The sequence below is a fragment of the Phasianus colchicus genome, chromosome 3, assembly GCF_987193195.1.
Source record: "Phasianus colchicus chromosome 3, bPhaCol1.hap1.1, whole genome shotgun sequence".
Lineage (NCBI taxonomy): Eukaryota > Metazoa > Chordata > Aves > Galliformes > Phasianidae > Phasianus > Phasianus colchicus.
Genome location: NC_143438.1, coordinates 8,738,745 through 8,758,615, shown reverse-complemented (window position 1 = coordinate 8,758,615; position 19,871 = coordinate 8,738,745). Strand labels below are relative to the sequence as shown.

The 19,871-nt window shown below is 39.8% G+C and overlaps 2 protein-coding genes across 22 annotated transcripts in view; one reads left to right on the top strand and one right to left on the bottom strand.

The window, feature by feature from the left end:
* The window catches only part of LOC116226478 (uncharacterized), a 70,075-nt gene extending 53,873 nt beyond the window's left edge, over positions 1 to 16,202 (bottom strand). For all 19 annotated transcript variants that reach the window (XR_016464954.1, XR_016464961.1, XR_016464957.1 and 16 more), the window contains exons 1-2: positions 16,048 to 16,202; positions 10,120 to 10,297 (exon numbers count right to left, since the gene is read on the bottom strand). Coding sequence is in view for 2 of the 19 variants with exons in the window: in XM_090136895.1 (XP_089993021.1) it covers positions 10,120 to 10,167 (48 nt within the window). In the remaining 17 variants the exon portion in view is untranslated. The remainder of the gene's footprint in view (positions 1 to 10,119; positions 10,298 to 16,047) is intronic.
* Positions 16,203 to 16,254: 52 nt separating this feature from the next.
* The window catches only part of DTNBP1 (dystrobrevin binding protein 1), a 68,609-nt gene continuing 64,992 nt past the window's right edge, over positions 16,255 to 19,871 (top strand). For 2 of the 3 annotated variants that reach the window (XR_016464945.1, XM_031589398.2), the window contains exons 1-2: positions 16,255 to 16,397; positions 19,432 to 19,482. Coding sequence is in view for 1 of the 3 variants with exons in the window: in XM_031589398.2 (XP_031445258.1) it covers positions 16,255 to 16,397; positions 19,432 to 19,482 (194 nt within the window). In the remaining 2 variants the exon portion in view is untranslated. Of the gene's footprint in view, positions 16,398 to 16,774; positions 16,888 to 19,431; positions 19,483 to 19,871 lie in introns of those variants that run through there. The other variant, XM_090136891.1, reaches the window with a different exon arrangement.

The following is a 19,871-nucleotide window of genomic DNA, read 5'->3' as shown; positions in this document are numbered from 1 at the left end:
CCCTGGTCTAATCTTGCAAAAACATACCCACTGAACTTTCTAAAAGGGAATATTCTCATGGGTAAATTACTCACTCCTGAAAGTATTCTGTTGCTTGGACATCTTATGAAATTTGGTGTTCTAAGACTATGACCATGGCTTCTGTTTTCCCTTGGTTGTTACTATCTTTCTGTGGCTGCAGCAAAGCTGGGAGAGAAAAATATATGATATGGAAAATATGAGTCTAATGGTCACTATACACATTCATTCACTTGATGAAAAGTGTAGAAGTCAAGACTGCACATTTTTGCAATGCCTAAGTTTCAAGTTGGCAAACTCCCTGTGAAGATTACTCTCTAAATATATGGCCAAAATTTGGAAACACTGCTGGAACTGTATTTAAATCACACATATTCATCAGTTCAGAAAGGACATCTCATACTGAGAACAAGTGGATGCGTGTTTAGATACTCCACCAGTCTCCACATGAAGCTCTCTTTCACATCTCTGAGTTTTACAGTGTTTATTTCATCTATGCCTGCTTTCTTTTCTACCTCTGTGGATTTTCAAGTGTCTAATCAGAGATATAATCACACTGAAGCCTTTGCCTCCACATGGCACTAATAAAAAATCACTCTTAAAATCTTGTTAACTCCTTAAGCCTCATTGTTAATCTTATCCTAAACAAGATGTCCATTTAAAATTATTTTCCGTCTTATTCTTCTAAGTGTTTATGTGACTGAGCCTTTTACTTTGCATAGTTTTTACCAGTGTATGTATTTTTATGCTCTGCATCACAGTTAAGTTTTCTTGCCTGATTCTACCTTCAATCAGACTTAGCCATACAAGCTCCAGTTCAGTTAGAAGATACAAACAAGAAACATCCTCGGGAGATACTGAAGTAGTGAACTGCTGAAGTCATGTTCTTCACTGGAGTTTTTGCTCTGAATGTTGTTATTTCTGTATGCTGCAGAATTTGAACTGCATTTGAACTAAATCCCTTCTTTGTACTATCCTTAATTCACACGGTTTATCTTTTTTTGCCTGATTCCTAATCCTGTTCTCTCTGTTCACTTTCTCATCTTCCATCTTACATTTTTCCTGGGATAATTTCACCTGAAAGACTAATGGAAAAATCCCCCTTGTATTGCAAGAATGTCATGCCATCTGCAGCCACCCCTTGGCCTGTAAGCAGTACTACATCCTTCTCACTCTTTTTGTTTCCTGTTTGGAGTGTGAGATAATAAGCTAACGAGTCTACTGCACTACCTTCATGCAACATCTGGCACAGCGTGGCCCTGCTCTGAACTGTTCTAACGAGTCTTACAATAATTCATCCATTGGTATCTATTTGCAAAGCCCACAAGAACTAATAATCTTATGGATAACACACTGGTGAGAGAAGAGTGCTTTACAGTGCCCTTAGAACAAAGCAAGATGATGTCCCAGGAGTTCTTTCATTTTTATCATCAATTCCAGATTTTGCTCTCCTTGAGGCTCCTTTAGCCTTAGCAAATAGTGACAGATAAAACATGGAAAGCACACTGTAATTCTGTTCTCTTCCATCTGTCAACCCAAGATGCAACCTTTCCTAGTGGGGTTTGATGTCACCAACCTTTCCCTGGCCTGGAGTTGACATTCTTTCTAAATTCTGTTGATGTAGAAGATGACTGATTGCAGAATTTAATGTGCTCTATACTTGGCATATTCTGCTATACAAGTACAGCCATCTGATTTAGTCATCATCATATCAGTCAGCCCTTCAAAACACCACAGACTACCTTTTTGTACATTTCAATGCAAAGATCTCCACATAGCAATAAAGAAGAAGAGAAAATAAGTTAGGAAATGCTTAGAAAAGGAAAGAGAGCAACCCCCAGATAAGCTAAAGATACTCCATTTGAGTCTGAATGAAGGCATGTTGCTAAGGAGATGGGCAGGAAGAGAACTTGGAAGGATTATCTACCTCGAGAAACAGGGTGACAGAAGTGGGTTGGCAGCTTCCCCACAGTTCAGACTGAGGACAACATCCAAAACACAGGATGCTGCTGTTTATCCCAATCCTCAACACAAAGCATCTGTGACACATTCTGAGAATCCTAAGAGAAACTTATATCTGTATCGTTTTGCACGTATCGAAACAAAGATATAGATGAAATATTTACATCGATCACATTAAGTGATGTAGCGATGCCTTTCTCATACAAATACATCATCACATTGAAACAAATCTATAGAGGTTGCATTATTGAATATTTGTAGGTTTAGGTGCACAGACTGCACTCACAGAAGTGGAGCTAATTCATGGACATTCCACACAGGTTATCTGTTGCTTCTTCAGGGAAGAAATTAATAACAAAAAGAAAGCAAACATCAGCTATAACAAAAAGATTCTGAGCATTCCAAACTAATGATTTAATCTTCCATAAATACGATTCCTTTAAAATAAGGATGTTTAAAAACAGCAGTCTAGCAGCCCAAAGCATGCTAGCACCACGATCAGAGAGATTAATCCTTTGGGGAATTAGAAGTACTTGTCTACACTACTTACATTATAATCAGCCAATCTCGTTATGCCTTCCTTCTTAATAATTATAGATCTTATTAACAGAGATGAATTCGATAAAAAAAAAAAAAGAAGGCATTACAAATTGCACAGTATTCAAAAGAGGGAATCACTTAGTTTCAGATGCCGGAGAGAATATTTCTTCTAACCCAAAAAACAATCACTAACACCTCTGTTATTGCTAATTTCATTGAAATAAATGATTTAGTGAGAATGCCACTCGTGCAGACCATAATGGGATCATGCATGTAGAGGCAAACAAGATGGTTTTAAATCTACAGTGTATCAGAATTGAACTGGTAGGTCTACGAATTGACAAGATTGTGGCTGGGTTCCACTTTTGAAAAAGATCATGCAAAGTCCTCATCCACAGTTAAAGGGACAACAGGAACAGAGAAATCTCTTAAATAAGTTCCAAGTGACTACCTCCACAGTTACAGTGTTAAAGAGTACTGTCCATGACATATATAGCACTGATAGATATGATTATAAGCATTGTCACTGAGTACGTTTAGCCCTCAACAATAATTAGTAAGCCCCATCTTTATCTCAACACACAACCTTTCTTGTTCATCTTCTTGTTCTTATCTTTGTTCCCCGTCCTGCCAAGGAGTAAGCATATGACTGAGTAGGAGTTCAGACCTTAATCATGGTCAACCCATCACAGAAATGGGTTGGATTAAACTTATTTAATCCAATAAATCACCAGACATATGTTAATTTAGTTCCATTCATTTATGCATGTCACCATATCTTCAAATCGTGTTTGCTCTGGTGAAAGAAGTCTCTTTTAGTTAAGTGTCTTAGTTTCAGCTGGGATTGATTTTCCGTAAGAGCATCTGATATGATGCTATCTATTTGTTTCTAGGAGAAAAACAGTGTTGATAACACTCTGATGCTTACAGTTCCCTGCTAAGCAGTGTTGTAAAGAGCCAAGGCCATTCTCAGCAAAGGGATCAAGAAGCTGAGAGGGAACATAGTAAGAACAGCTGACTTAAACTGGTCAAAAGAATATTCCACACCATATGACATCATGCAGAAGGCATTTTGAGGTGGTTTGGGAGTTCATCTCTCTCTCTTCCTCTGCTCCATGGGCTAGCTGGGCACTGGTCAGGAGGCGGTGAGCAATTCCTTGTGTATCATAGATTCCTTAGAGTTGGAAGGGACCTTTAAAGGCCATCTAGTCCAGATGCCCTACAATGAACAGGGACACGCACAGCTAGATCAGGTTGCCCAGGGCCTGATCCAGCCATACCTTGAAAGTCTCATGGGATTGGGCATCCACCACATCTCTGGGCAACCTATACCAGTGCCTCACCACCCTCACTGTTAAAGACTTTTTCCTTATATCTAACCTACATCCACCCTCATTAAGATTTAAACCATTTCCCCTTATTCTGCCAACTACAGCCCCTACTAAAGAGTCTTTCCCTTCTTTCTTGGAGCTCCCCTTTAGACACTGAAAGGCCTCTATCAGGTCACCTCACAGCCTTCTCTTCTCCAGGCTGAACAGCCCCAGCTCTTTCAGCCTGTCCTTATTGGAGTGGTTTTTCACCCCTTGGATCACTTTTGTGGCTCTCCTTTGGATGTGTTCCAACAGGTCCATGTCTCTGCTGTACTGAGGACTCCACATCTGGATGCAGTACTCCAGGTGAGGTATCATCAGCTCAGAATAGAGAAGCAGGAGACTCCCTTAACCTACTGGCCATGCTTTTTTGGATACAGTCCAGGGAATGTCTGGCTTTCTGGGCTGCGAGGACACATTGCTGGCTCATGTCCAGCTTGCCATCTATCAGTACCCCTTTTTTGGCAGGGCTGCACTCAATCCTTTCATCCCCCAGCTTGTAGTTGTAGTGGATGTTGCCTCGACCCAGGTGCAAAACCTTGCATTTTGGATCTGTGGAGCCTTATAAGGTTCATTTAGACCCACTTCTCAAGTCTGAATGGCAACCCATCCCTCTGGTGTGTTGACTGCACTTGTTATATACATTAATTCATATATATATAATCATAACTGTTATACTTTTCTTAGTAAACAGTTTTACCTCAACTCATGAGATTTACTTTTGTTTTTGCTTTTTTTCTCCTACTTTCATCTTCTCACTGGGAAGGTGGGGAAAAGTGACCAAATGACTGTGTCAACAGTAGGGTAAGATAATGCGGAATTCTACCACTACCAACAAGAAGTCCTGTTTCGTTATACTAAAGATAATTGCTACAGCATACAGATGGTAATTTTTTTGAAGCATTTGTGAATCCTGTTCCTTAAGTGAAGTAACTTGAATAGTTGATAAATGGAAAAAATTCAGCCAAGCCCTACTGTCTTTAAAAAGCAGCAAACGATACATTCATTTCTTCTTTCTTCCTTAAAAGAAGGCACAGCTAGAAGTAAGCAAATTAAAGGGTATTAATATTAAACTTTTTCTTGTTTACAGGAGCTGTCCAGAAAATTTCTTGAGAAATTGGTTTCAAAAGATAAAGGCCAATTTGATAGAATGTAATTGATGGAAGAATGCATCTATTCACTGAAATTTCTCAGCAGGAACCTAGTTCATCTGTCAAACTCTGCAGGCTGATAAGTTTCTGCTAGATGGTTCCCCTGCCCCAGGGTAGTTAACGGGAGTGAAACTGGCAACTTTTAGTCTTCCAGGTCAGTGAGGTGGCAATAATTCTTTCTGTAATGTCTAGAATGGAGTACCTCGGAATCACTTAACATAGATGCTGAACTGAGTGAATAGCAATGCCTTATGTATGCAAAAGCACTTTAGATGCAAGCTGGTCACAAAAAAATGAAGTGTACTACTTTGACATTTCAGGCCAAAATGTGTTTCTTAATGAGAAGAGTTTTGTTAAGATAATGGAAGAACCTGCCTTTGCCTGTATATGTGTGGATCTGACCATACAATACCTGCTTTTAACCTTACACAACTTCAAAATACCTTGGAAAAGTAGATCTGTTATTTTATAAGTTAAGTATTTTGCTTTGCTGCATCAGAATTCATCATGGAAAAAAAAAATAGTGTAATAAATTTTTAAAAGCCATGCTCCATTATGTTACACTTACATAATCACACTAACTTCAATAAGCATCAAAGCTTGGCAAATGGTTCTCCTAATGACAATGGAAAATAAACACTTGCTCTGTTTTCTGAATAATTTTAGCCAGAATATCTAACAGTTCTGATCTATTTATTAGCTGTGATGGACTTTCAAGCTCTTTTTTTTCTGAGATGTGAGTATAGGTTGACATTAATTTCAAACTTGTTTTCTCAAGGAAGTGAGACTTACGCAACTCTCTGCCTGACCTTCCCTTCCTGACCTGCGAGTCCTGTGAGCAGCTCAAAATAGTAAAATCCTACACATTTTGTGAAAACTCTATTGCTAGAAATGGACCAAAATTAGTGCTATCAATAAGGAAAAGCCAGTTGCAATTCAGCCAACTGGCCAATGGGTGTGGGTATAACGAACAGGCAATCAGCACATACTTATTCCAGCAACAGCATATGTTGCCACTTTCTCAGCCAAACTGGCAAAAGACATGGGAAGGAGCTGGAAGAAGCACTTTTGTACCGAAGATGGGAAGGACTGAGTAATGTGGGAGTAGAAATCATTAAAGAACTTAATTACTTCCTCTGTTCATAGACAAACTTACTTTGGTGTCTTGAAACTGCAGATTTTGCCTTGGATAAAGGAATGTGTGAATGTCTTATGCAGAATATGCATTCATATGATAAAACAAGTGATTCCTGCCTTTTAGCCTAAATTTATTTAAGTGATGATTTATTTACAATCAGATGCACTTTACTGGAGAGAGAAGAGCACCTGTGTTTCATTTCTGCATGGAAGGAAAAGCAAGTTTTTCTGCTTTATAGTGCAAATGAAATGTGAAATGAGAGCTGTTAAAAGCATTTTCAAGCAATAAACTGAATTGAAGAGGATGATGCATTCTTGTACTGATAATGACAGAATGGACAACAGTAGTCTTCAATACATGCACGTAAACTCAAATCAAATGAACTCAATAGAATTACTAAACTGTAATAAATAAAGCTGGATTGTTTTGTTTTTTTGTGTTTTTTTTTTTTTTTCCTCCCAGCCTGTCTTAAAATTTGAAGACACTGAATGGTCTATTTAAAGTCAAGTAGGTTTAGTGAAAAATAAAATACAGTCTCCAGTATAAAGTAGCTAAGATTTTCCTCTGCCACTGCAAAAGTTCAAGTATTGGAAAGAGTCATTACAATGATTTATACGTAGTTATGCATGCATAACATGTATCCATAAAATATGACTTGTATTGTATTATTCTTTTTTTCTTAGACAGAATCTTTATGGCAAAAAAGCATGAAATCCCATGCTAAAATAAATCTTTGAACTAACATGAATATTTAGGGCTGAGAACTTAGACAAGACCTGAATTCTAGATATATGACAATAATTCCATCAGTAATTGGTGAATATGTAAAATCTTGTATGTTTGTATTTATACAAATAATCAGTTAATGATATTTAGAACACATTTTCAGAACCCCAATATCATATGAGCTAATCTGAAATTAATGAATTACTCCTAGGGACTGAAGACTTTGCAAAAAAACACAGTTGTCCCTGATTTAAAAAATACCACTATGTGATATTACAGTAAGTATCAAAAAACACAGTTTTAGCTCAGTCTTACACATAAAGTCTGGGGCATTCTCTCTTTTCAAAGATTTGTGCCTTTAGTATACAGGCCACAGAAGTGAAGTCAACTTCTAAAACTTGCACAAACGCATAAAAAGGAAGTACAAATGAGGTCCTAAAAGGTCATAAGCTGAAAATACAGTACTGTATTCTAAGCAAGTAACATTACGTAGATGATAACCAGTTACAGAATCACAGGATGGTTGAGGTTGGAAAGAACTTGTGGAGGTCATCTGATCCAAAACCTACGCAAACAAGTCTACCCAGAGCAGCTTGTCCAGGCCCATGCCAGGTGGGTTTTGAAAATCTCCAAGGATGGAGACTCCATAACCTCAATGGGAAACCTCTGTCAATTCTCAGTCACCCTCCCAGTGATGTTCAGATGAATCTCCCGTGTTTCAGTTTGTACCCATTGCCTCTTGCCTGCATAGACCTTGTATTCTTTTCACATTCCTTCCAGGTATTCATATTCAATGACAAGACCTATCTTGAGCCTTCTTTAAGTAAAATAGTCTCTACTCTCAGCCTTTTCTCATAGCAGAGATGCTCCTGTCCATTATTCATTTTTGTGGCCTTACAATGGACTCCCTCCAGTATGTTCAGGTCTCTCACTTAGGGAACACAGAACTGGACACAATAATCCAGGGATGGTTTCACCAGGGCTGAGTAGTTACCTCCTTTGACTGGCTGACTCCCTAATATTGTCCAGGATACTTCTAGCCTATTTTGCAGCAAGGGCATATTGCTGGCTCATGTTCAACTTAGTGTTCAGAAGAACACACCATATGGAAATATATCTGTAAAATATAATTTCTTCCTTTTCAATAGTGAAGCATTTAATGTTGCTACCATGTACAGACAGTGGTAATACACACAACGTGTTTGTACAAACACGTACAAACAATCCTTGTACTCAAACAAAAGTTTCTGGTTTGAAGATCCGAGAGCAGTTCATAGTCCTATCATAATGCTGAAGTCCAAATCTTAACAATAAATGTTTGTTTAAACTCTTAACTCCATCACATCAGTGTTGGAGGCATGAAGCAAAAATGGCACGAAACTCTGGAGAACAAGGGATTAAATGTTATGATGATTAAAAGAAAAATTTTTAAAGCATCACTTGATACATAGCACAGAAAGAACTTCTGAAAGATGTAAAATTCTTTGTTTTAAGGAATGATGAAAACACTGTATAGGTTTATTTTATTGCCCTTTCTCAGTAAGAAAGATGCAGGATATCAATTTGAAAGCCTGGAACTATCTTTGAGAAATATGTATGCTAGAAATGTTGTTGTGACTAACAGTGAGGGTTCTTCTGAGAGCAAAAATATTTTTAAGCTTTATTCGGTTCCCTTACTCTGCTATAAATGGTGTATATCTGTGCTACTGAGATAAGGTGAGATTTCATACACATCTCTAACAGGAAACTATTTTCTCTTTCTCAGTTTAATGCAGACCTTTTGCTTACGGCTGTTTCAGCCTCCCATGCTTTCTGTGTCAGAGATTTGGCCTAAAGAATGTTAATCTCATTCTCTCTCGTTCCTGGAAAGTACAAACCAAGAAGACATCCTACAGAAGCGAATAGTGTACCTCAGAGCATTATATCATCAACTAACAGTTCCAATCCAGTTTTTCCATTTTGTATACTGGGTTGCACATGTTAGAATCACTAGACATAGTGCCTTAAATTTGGCACTGAAGTGCTCTTATTTTCAGATGTGGCAGAATAGACACAGTTCTGTAACTACATAACTGTCAATCCCAATGATTTTCTGTATGAACAATGTTTCCCTGTCTATGCAATGCATCTTGATATACAGCAATGACAGCTACTTTCCAAATGAAAAATATACCAGAGAGATAGAGAGAGAGAAAGCAGACACAACTTTAAATCAAAACTTGCCTACACACTTCTCAGGTCTACCCCAAAGTTGACTTTGTAATTTGAAATATGGAGTGCTTTCCAGGAGGATGAGGTACTTTTGCTGTAACTAGTAAAGCAACTCCGATCGTCACAACAACTGTAAACAGAGAGATAAAATAAATCAAACTGACAAAATGCACTGTGATGAGAAAGTTCTGCAACAGTACAGGAACCATTATGACTATTTCATTTCATTCAAACTAAATTATGCTCAATAAATAAAACATAATGTGACAAAAAAAGTTCTGTATCCAAGCTTCTTACAGCATAAGTGGATTAGATTCCATGCATAATAGGCTAGTAAACAGCAGACCCATACAAACTGGGGAAAGAGAATTCAATTTCAAACAGTATGAAGTTGACAACTGCATAGAGCTATTAGCCAAATGTTCAGCAGCCAGCCAGAAGGTGTCAACAAAAATTGCCTTAAGCAAGAGAAGCAAACAAGAGGAGGAATTATTTAAAAAATTAAATTAACTCATGCGATAATTGTCACCAGAAAGGCAAGTATGACAGATGATTAAGATCCTGCTAATGGGGAAAAAAAATCCCCCAAAACAAGAGCTGATTTAATGTAAGATGAAATCATTGAAATCAGCAGTTAAGAACCAAATACAAACTTAGAAAACTCCTCCATTAACAGCAAAGGAACAGCCATTTCATCCTCTTAGTCTCCTGTAATTCCCTTTAGAGTTCACTTGGATAATGAGTGATTAAAGTCTGTGTGTATAAAACTAAAACTGTGTCCTAATTGGGTTTCACTGAGCTAATTGCCTCTGATCAATAAAGCTGACACACAATATGCTTGTCCTTCAAGCATCTCACTCTGGGCCTCATTCTACTTCCCTGCAACTTAGCTTCTGACATTCAGGGGAGCAAAAATTTGTCATGTTAATAGAAAATAGAAAGTAATACAGAAGAACTAAAGTAGACCAGTAAACACAGGGGAAATAGATATTTTATGACTTACATGCCCTTGTGTTTCATGACACATCCCATCCACTTGTAGCACTTTCATAGCATTTTTGTAGTCTTCTCTCTGTAAACAGTTTCTGCTGCTTCACTTACATCAGCACAGAGAATCAGTGGAGCCTCCCAGTGCTGACACAGCATATAGCAACAGAAGAAGTTTCACTCCTGGAACACCTCTGAAAGACAAAAGTTTTGCCTAAGTCCTCTCCCCCACATCCAAACACATCTGTAAGTGTAGCTGTGGTCACACTGGCATTTTCTTGGCAATGCAGTGAGAAGGAGAACATACAACCTTTTCCTCAGACAAAGCAATTATGCCTTACAGCCTAGGGCAACATCTAATCTTATGATATGACTACCCAAGTAGAATTATACACAGGAGCAACAAAAAATAGCAGACATAGACATAACTACTTAATACTACTTTGCTGTTATTGTACAGCATTCAGACATTCTTAACACATCCTTTGAAATTCCTTGACAGCAGGGACAAGACCAGTTATACAAGCTATGCAGTCTACAATGTGTCTTCTAATTAACAGGCTAAACCTATCCAATATAGACAGCTGCTGTATATAAGACTAAAGGTCCTCCTCCCAAAGACACAATATCATGGCTTCATTTGAAATCATTTGTTACTAAGTCAATTCCCTTATATTATTTCGACAGAAGGGACAATATAAAAGTCATTGGAAACAGCATAACCCGGTATTCTGCTAGGACAGAAGGTCCTAAGTCTCGTCTGATTTATTTATTTTTAATATATATATATATTTAATATCATCTGTATCGTCCATGGAAGTACAAGCAAAGCAGTAACAGCAATTTTCTCTTGCCTAAGCAGGAGGAATGAGCTTAGGAAAGCAACACCATGACTATATCAAACCCAAGTGGCTTCTACCTACTGAGACTGATGCCATCTGTACCAGTAGAGTTTTTGAGGTGTCCTTTTGAGACAAAATAATCTAAGAACTGCACTTAAAGTGTATCAGTAATGTTTTGCTCACTTGAGATAAACGTACTTCCAGGAAAATGAACACTGTCATGGTTCTATTTTGTTTTTCTATACACAACTATGCCCTCTAGTGGAACTGGCTGCTTCTCTACATACTTTTTCTCAAAATCAGCATTTCATTTGAACTGTGCTCCTCAGAAGCTTTGACCTATGTTTTCTGACAGAAAGCTGTTGTTTTAACTTCTAAGAATTTAACTGCAGAATTTTCAAGATGCTGAGAGAAAAAAAAAAAAAGTCAATAAAGTTGCCATTTTTGAATTATCCTTCCTATTAGCCATTATATTGATAGAAGAAAATCTTGTCTGTCATCTTTCAGATAATGTCAGCAATAGTATCACTTCAATGGTATTGGAAAGCGACAAAATAAGTGGCAGTAGTTTGAAGTCATTGTTCATTGAACCCTATGCTACTCCCTACTGCAGACACACAAACAAAAAAGACAGAAAACATCAGAAAGAGTAGAACATACAGTTTCAGTCCCCACTTGAAAGCTCATTGGTAGGAAAACAGTCAGAGCACACAATTTTATTACTCAGTCTCATATCTGGCAGGCTTCAAGCAGCAGCACAGTTAACATTTGGTCTTCAGTTGTCTCACTGACAACAGCAGCACTGAGGATGTGATGGCCTTGGTTGACTACTAAAATAGCAAAAAGAGAAAAGACTAGGAATGAAGTGAAGGAAGAAAAGAGGATGCAGGGAAAGGAAAGACAGCAGTCAGACCATCCTGCACTCTACATAGTTTTCAAGTTCTGTTATGTGGTGACAGCAAAAATTTTGCACCCAGTTTCACAACTAAATGCAGCTATGACAGAAGAATAAAAAAATATGAAGTCACCTGATTCAATCAGGGTGTAGTTCAGGATAAGAGCAGCAATGCTGAAGATAGTCACTCCTTTCTGGATGTGTTTTCCCACGACATCTACATAGCTATGTATGGCTACAGGCTGCCTTTTTTAATCACTGTCTTAGTGTGGGGTACCACACAAACTTTTACACTCAACCAAGCCAGTCTTCAAAAATCCCATAGAAAAAAAAAAATTAAATATAAAAATAAACATTTATCTTCTTTCATGCTGTCAGAAAGGTGGTCCATGAAAATGTTAACATCTAAAAACGTGTCTTTGAAGCTTTATAAACCAGGAGATCAAGTCCCACAGCTGTTCTTTCTGTGAGAGATGCCCTCTCAAATGTTTTGGGTATGTGGGACAGTATGTGAATGGCACTACTCTATATTCATAAGCACATACCCTGATACAATTTCACTAAACATAGTTTAGCTCTTTGTTACATACCTTTGATGCAAAAAGTAGCCAAATGTCTCATACAAAGCCACCTGTGAAGAACAGACTTGCCTTATCACTACAGCTCTGCTTGGTGATCACTGCATTGTGACCCTGGCTACCACTTCCAAGCATAACCTCGACCTGAGAACTGAATTTCTAGCTTGATTTCAGCTCTACTCCCATCACCATAGGTTTCCTAATGATCTGGAGTCTTGGCTGAATCTCACTACCATCTCTGGGACTGACCTGTTCACCTCAATTGGGCACTGTGTGTGTGAATCCAGGTTGAGTGATTTCCCTCAACTTCTGTCCCTTACAGAGCAGCTGGCCCCCACTTCTCCTTGAGACCTTGAACCATTCACAACTGCGTGCAAAGCATGGTTATGAGGCTTTGATGTGGGAAAAAGAACTTGGATTCAATATTATGATAGGCTATTAGGTGCAAACAATGTTGTACCTTTACCAAATAGGACAGCATTCAAAGATTCACAGGTGGAAAAGCATATATAAGATACATTTGTACCTCTGTTCTTCACAGTGCAACTGTTTAAACTGACAGTCAGACTTGACTTAATAATTAAGTTAGTTAGTAACTAACTTAAGTTAGTTACATAAAATGCTTTTTGGATTGTCCACCAGAAGGACTTCATGTCCTTCAGATAGCTAAAGCTAGGGACCAGGAAGGCCTGGAAAAATGTGGAATCATGCATAGGCAGAAATAGGGCTGACTTTGGTCTGCTTAAGCTGTTACAAAAATGCAGCCTTACTTGTGCCTCAGAGAGCTGCTAATCTAAAAAAAGTCCTCAATTCCCACTTGGGTTATCTGAATAGCATTTCTTTGCTTTTAGCTTTACATATTTGTTGTTTCCCACTTACATCACTGTTCTTTATATAAAAGCATAGCACAGAAAGCTTATACTTTTGTTGTAGAAACCAGTATAGCCATGCAGAATACTTACACAAGGTTTTACCTGTATTAGTACCAGGAATGCAAGTGAATAACCTAGCAAAATCATGTTCAAATTTTGGGTCTTAGTATCAAATAATCACTTGTGAAATAATCACTAAATTAACAGAACAGCTCACTGATATTAAAAAGTTATTTAGGATGAATTTTATCTGCATAAAACTCAATTCAAACTAATTTCATGCAGAATTGCATTGAAAGTTACGTATTTGGATCAAAAAAGACCAAAAAAGAAAAAAAAATCGATGTGCCCAGCTAATGAAGAGTCATCATGATATATGAACACAATTTTTGAAATTCAATGCTCTTGTATGTTAATTAATTTGTATTATTAAGTAATCTCATACAGGGCTCAGAATGAAGCCATGCAATTCCATTTCATGTAATGGTGATGGGAATGCTAGAGCTCCTCACTTTCTGGATTAAATGGAGAATGTTCAGAACATAGCAATATGAGTAAGAAGTTTAGAATGTGACTACAAGGAGAAATAAAGGAACTGGGCTTACTCAACCTTTAAAGAAAAAAAGTAGAAATTAAGTTAAGCATGGGACCTGATAACTTTGAAGAGGTGGCAGGCTAGCAGACACTCCTTTATTTTATATTCCTAAGAACCTGCAAAACAAACTCTACATAGGACACAATTTACTGCCTTTGAGCATCTGCTTTTAAAAGTGTCCTCTGTTCTTGCATTTCTAGGATTACCGTGACTGTTGGAACTAAGTTGACACGTTTTTTTTCCCCAAATTTTAGGCACCAATGGCAATGAACTTGCACTAGGACAGCAGTTTCTGCATAGCTTCTTTTTAACAGCAAAAGAAGCATAGGAGTTTAGAAATATTTACTGTGAATTGAAAGAGCAACAGCTGTTGAAAAATTCACAACAAAACTGAAAGTATACAACACTGAAGAAATTCAAGTGTTTTCTCAAAGGAAAGGTGAAAATTAAGGATTAAAATCTCTGTTTCCTGAAAACTTACATTCCCACAACTTTTATATTACCTAAGACCAGATCACAGAGCTTCTGCCAGCATTTGTAATTCCTGTCTGCAAATACATCAAACTTGCTGATTCAAGTCCTTCTCCTCTTAGTATTAAGGCTGAACTATGCAGGGAATGAGAAAGTCTGCACTTTCAAACCTTGTTGTTGGCCTAAGCAAAATGAAAATAGTGTATAAATGTCATATGCTTTGCTACAGATCTTCATATGCTGTCTGCCATGAAAGCAATCTTTCTGACCTCAAGATAAGGTACACAAATGCCAGTACTTGTAGTGACTGACCCAGTCATCCTTCTCTTAAAAGATATTTAGCTCTCACCTTGTATTCAGGCCACAAAGCAACACTGCTTTTCAACAAGCCACTTCAGAAACAATCTACAGATCTCATTGCTCTAACAGCACACAAGTGGAGGATGAAAGGGATTATGGTGTCAATTTTGATTGAGTGTACCTAAGAGCCATTATGACCTATACAGTATCTAATGACACACACAACAGTCCCTCTCTGCATACGTTCTTCCTGTAAGAAATTACCTCAATGCTCTCCACTGCCTGAAAATTTCTGAACTTTTAACCAAAATTTAATGGGTTAATAAATAGAATGTTTTTCACTTGAAAATCCCAGTCAATTTTATTCTTAAATATAGATTTCAATTCAGTGAAAATTTAAGAATTAAAAGATTCATCTAAGTTCTGTGTCTTCAAATACTAGCTGAAAACATACATGGTGGAGACCATTTTACTGTCAGTAGCTCTGAAATGATCTGATTCCTCCTAAGCTGTCTTTGGACTCATTACACCACAGGAAACAGCTGTTATTTGAATATACAATATTGAGAAGCTTAATGAAAACCTTTAATTGTGTTATTTACTATTTGTAATAAATAGAGGCCTATGTTTTTGTGTGCATGTGTGTTGTGGGGGGGTGTCTCTCATTCTTCTTAAGAATCACTAACACCTATGTAAAGTACCACAGAATCACAGGGGTTGGAAGGGACCTGCCAACCAGGGATGGTCTGGATACCATTGAGCCCAAACCCCCTGCTAAAGCAGTTTCCCTACAGCAGCTCACACAGGAAAGCGCTCAGGAAGGTTTTGAATATCTCCAGAGAGACTTCACAACCTCTCTGGGCAGCCTGTTCCAGTGCTTTGAAACCCTCCCAGTATAGAATTTCTTCCTCATGATTGTTGGATTTTGCCTTTTGCTCTTTGTCCTTTGCTGGAAACCACTGGAAAGGGCCTGGCCCCATCCATTCAACTACCAACCATCAGATATTTATGAGCATCGATGAGATCCTCCCTAAATCTCCTCTTCTCCAGGCTGAACAGACCCAGGTCTCTCAGCCTTTCCTTGTAACAGAGATGCTCCAGGCACCCAGTTGTATTTGTGGCTGTCTGCTAGACTCTCCCTAGGAGTTCCTTGCCTTGAACTGGGGAGCCCAAATGTGGCCTCAGCAGGGCAGAATGAAAGGACCACCTCCCTGGACCTCCTGCCCATGTTATTTTTAATGCACCCCATCTGCCTTCTGGGCCACCAGGTCACACTGCCGGCTCACGGCCAAGCTATCATCCACCCAGCAGCCTGTGGGACACCCAAGAATTTCACTTTCCAGGCTTTTAAAACTTTGTTACAAAGGAGGATTCCCTGAGATCACACTTACCACAGCGTCGCCGATGGCGGTGACGTTACGGTGAGGGGCTGGAACTACTCAGGCGCTGACTGCGCGTTTTACAAAACCTCGAGCTGCAGCTCGAGAGATCTAAACGCTCCGCACAGACCTCCCCCGAGCCGCCCCGCACCTCCCCCATGTCAGCATGCAGAAGCTCAGGCTTCCGCTGGAGGCGGGCCGGCAGAGAGGCGTCGCGGGATGGGGGTGGGGGCTGAGGGCGGCTCCGCCTCGTCTCGCCTCCAGCCCGCCCCGCTCCGGCAGCCGCCACGGGAGGAGGCCGGGACGATGCTGGAGACGCTGCGGGAGCGGCTGTTGAGCGTCCAGCAGGACTTCACGTCGGGGTGGGTCGCGCCGTCTGAGCCGTGGGGGGCGGCGGGGCGGGAGGGGATGGGTAGCGAGAGCCGAGCGGGATGCGGGGGGGGGGGAGAGCAGGTGACCGGGTGCTGAGCGGGGGAGCGGGACGGAGGAAGAGGAGGAGAGCGCGGAGGCGGGGCCGCGGCCTTCCCTCCTCCAGCAAGGGCGAGGGGCTGGGGCTGCGCTGCCTTCCGCCTGCCGCTGGTGGGCCGGGAACCGAGGGGAAGGGGCTCCGAGGGGCTGGGAAGGCAGCGGCGGGCGGAGGAGAGAAAGAGACCGCTGTTCGGAGAGAGGGCGAAGATACGCCTGGGATCGATGGACGAGCCTGAATGTTTTATGAGGCGGCTGACCTCCGGGTCAGAATGAACGTAATTGTGATCTGGCGGCTGAAAAGCTGCTCTTTTCCTTGAAAGACGGGAGTTGCTGTCACGTGAGGGAAGGGAGCGCAGGAGGAGTGGAAGCGGTGTGCGTTACAAAGTACGAGATGCCGCCCCTGTGTTCCCTCACAGCTCTTTGTAGGGTAGGCACCGTGTTGTTGTGGTCCAACCTGGCAGCATCCAAACGCTGCACAACCTCCCGCCCCCCCAATTTTTTATATTAATGGCGTCATTCACCTGAGGAGACGATCTGATGGTCGTTTAACTTTGTCTGGTGTCTGTTACTGCAGAGAGTCAGTATGTTTTTTGTGTGCTCTCTAATTTGCCTCCTTCCTTGTGTTGCCTTGTTTTGTTCCGCTTTGGGAGCAGCTTTTATCGTTTCCATCTTTGTGTTTCAGGAGCTCCGTTAATGGTCTTTCTCAGGGTGACCCCTTTTTTAGTGCATCTTTGTTGCCATAAAGTGCATCTTGGAGCCCTGGTAGCCAGAGGATGTGGAAAGCATTGGTCTTTCTCCCATATTGCCACCAGAATCATAGAATCTGGTTGGAAAAGACCCACAGGATCATCCAGTCCAACCATTCACCCATCACCAATGTTCTTGCTAAACCATGTTCCTCAACACAACATCCAGACGTTCCTTGAACACCTCCAGGGTCGGTGACTCCACCACCTCTCTGAGCAGCCCATGTGAATTGTCCTGCTTTGCACCTCCATTTCCCTTGCCAGGTGATTCAATCTCAAAGCCATCATGTTTTGAATTATTCTGTACCCCCTCTGAAGTAGCAGTAAAAGTGACTGACTTGTTAACTGTACGTGAATGCAGTTGGAGCAGTTGGATCTTCTGTACCATCTTTTCCAGGGCTTCTAACGGGAGTATCTGTTCCAAATGAATAAGGGAGCCCTTATTTACAGCTGAAAAACACCAAATCTGGGGTCATGTAGCTTGCAGAAGGAGCACTTTGAAGTTGTTAGCCAACGTATGAAAAAAATGAGTTCTCATTCCCCTGCTCAGATGTGTCTGTTGTCTATGTCTGTGTCTCCTGTGAGTGAGGTGTCTAGATTTTGACCCATTTATCCGCAAGCAATCTTTTACAGGAGAAGAAGGAAAAAAAAAAAAAAAAAAAAAGAGAGAGGCAAGCTGTCTTTGTGCTCAGGCAGCAATTTGTATGCTTCTATCAGATTGAGTGCTGTGGTTCACACTGCCTGTACTTCGTACTGAGAGCATTGCTGAAAGGAAGTCAGTGTTATGAAGCCTGGAGATGCATCCTTTAACCTTTACTTCTGACTGCATGACACGTATCCTAATAAAAGAGCTGGCAATTGTGACCCAGCATTTTGTTCAATCCCTGCCTGCAGCGGAGTGCTGCTTTTACAGGCAGAGGTGCATACTGGGGAACGTGATTGGAGAGAAGGGTAAATTGCAGTGCCTTCTGGAACAGTGTTCCTCAGGGTGCTGTGCTTGTTGCTACTTGGTTGACTGTTAATCATAGACTCGTAGGGGTTGGAAGGGACCTCCGGAGATCATAGAGTCCAACCCCCTGCCGAAGCAGGTTCCCTACACCAGGTTACAGCAGCTCTCAAGCAGAGAGTGGAGACTTGCCTTAATATGTCTTCTTTTAGATAGTCAATCAGTTCCTTGAAGGTGGTGAAGACTGTGGGAGTGGTTGAACTTATTCTAGATACAGCTGGGTTATCTTTGCATCAGGGGTGTTGCTCAGGAACTGGGTAGCTCAGAATCATGCGTCTCTGTGTGGTGTCTAGAGCAGATCCTTGGAGTTCATGGGTCACTTTCATTTTGCTCTTATTTGTGTCCTTTATTTATTCCTATTTTTTGTTGTTCCAGTCAGCTGGGATGCCAAAGGGCATCCATCATCTTGGTGGGCAGAGAACAAGCAGGTTTTTGTTCCACACTCTCTCGTGATAGCCTAGCAAACACATACAGGTTGTCTAGAAAATAAAAGTGGCAAAGTAGTGGAGGGCTTTGTTTTCTTTGTTATTTGTTTGTTGGTATTTTTTATTTATTAGGGCAGAAAGGGAGAATGTCTGTTCTTGTTTGTTTATTTTTTTCTTGGTTTTGTTGTTTCAAGAAATTTTATTTTAAAGAAGCAAAATACCAGTCACTTTGAAACTGGCCATAGATGAAACAAACCTAACTTTTGTCTAGTTAGCAGTGCACTGTGGTAGCTGGCAGATAAACAGTACTCGTACTGGTCTTATGTTGGCAGACTTATGGCAAATGGGTGCAAATATGTCTGTATGACTGTCATGCTTGTCCATGGCACATGTGAATCTTATAGGAGGCATTCTTCAGCATGGCCTGGCTATTTGTATGCAGAGATCTTTTATACTTGTTTTCTAAGGGAGGTAGTACCCAGAACTGAATGACTTGAATATGTAACTCCTGATAAACTTTTTTTTTGTCCCCAATTACTCAATGCATTTGTGAAAAAATCTTACTGTTCAGAATCAGTGTAGGTGGCAATAATTATATATCACAGTCTGTGCAGAATCAAGTGAAATTTGATTCATTTCTGAAATAAGCTGATATAAAATCAAATGTAATAGAGTGGAATTAACGTGTGATGTGTTCAGACAAGTTGCTCCCCGTTGGAAATGTCTAATACTTACGTGTTTTGATTTATAGGTTGAAGACTTTGGGCGACAAATCAAGAGAAGCAAAAAAAAGCAGACAGAGGTACTTATGCACCTTAATGTATAGCATTAAACCCGGATTTATTGTTAAAAAAAAATATAAAATGGCTCTTATAGTCCATTTATAAAAATATTTATATTGAATTTTGCAGAATATTATTTTAGTAACAGAAAATATTCTCATTTTGATTATATACTTGGCTTAATAGTACTTTTATTGCATATCAATAAAAGTAAATAATTTTTGGTTGTAATACTCTGCAGAAGATTCAGATTGCAGTAAACAGAGATGTAATTTTCTACAGTCTCTGTGAGTTTCATGTACTAAAATTGTAATTTTTTTAGTATAAAAACAAAAATGAACCATTTGTTGCACAAAATGTATGTAGAACTTGAACACAGAAAATGTAAGTACTATCTCTATTGCAAGAA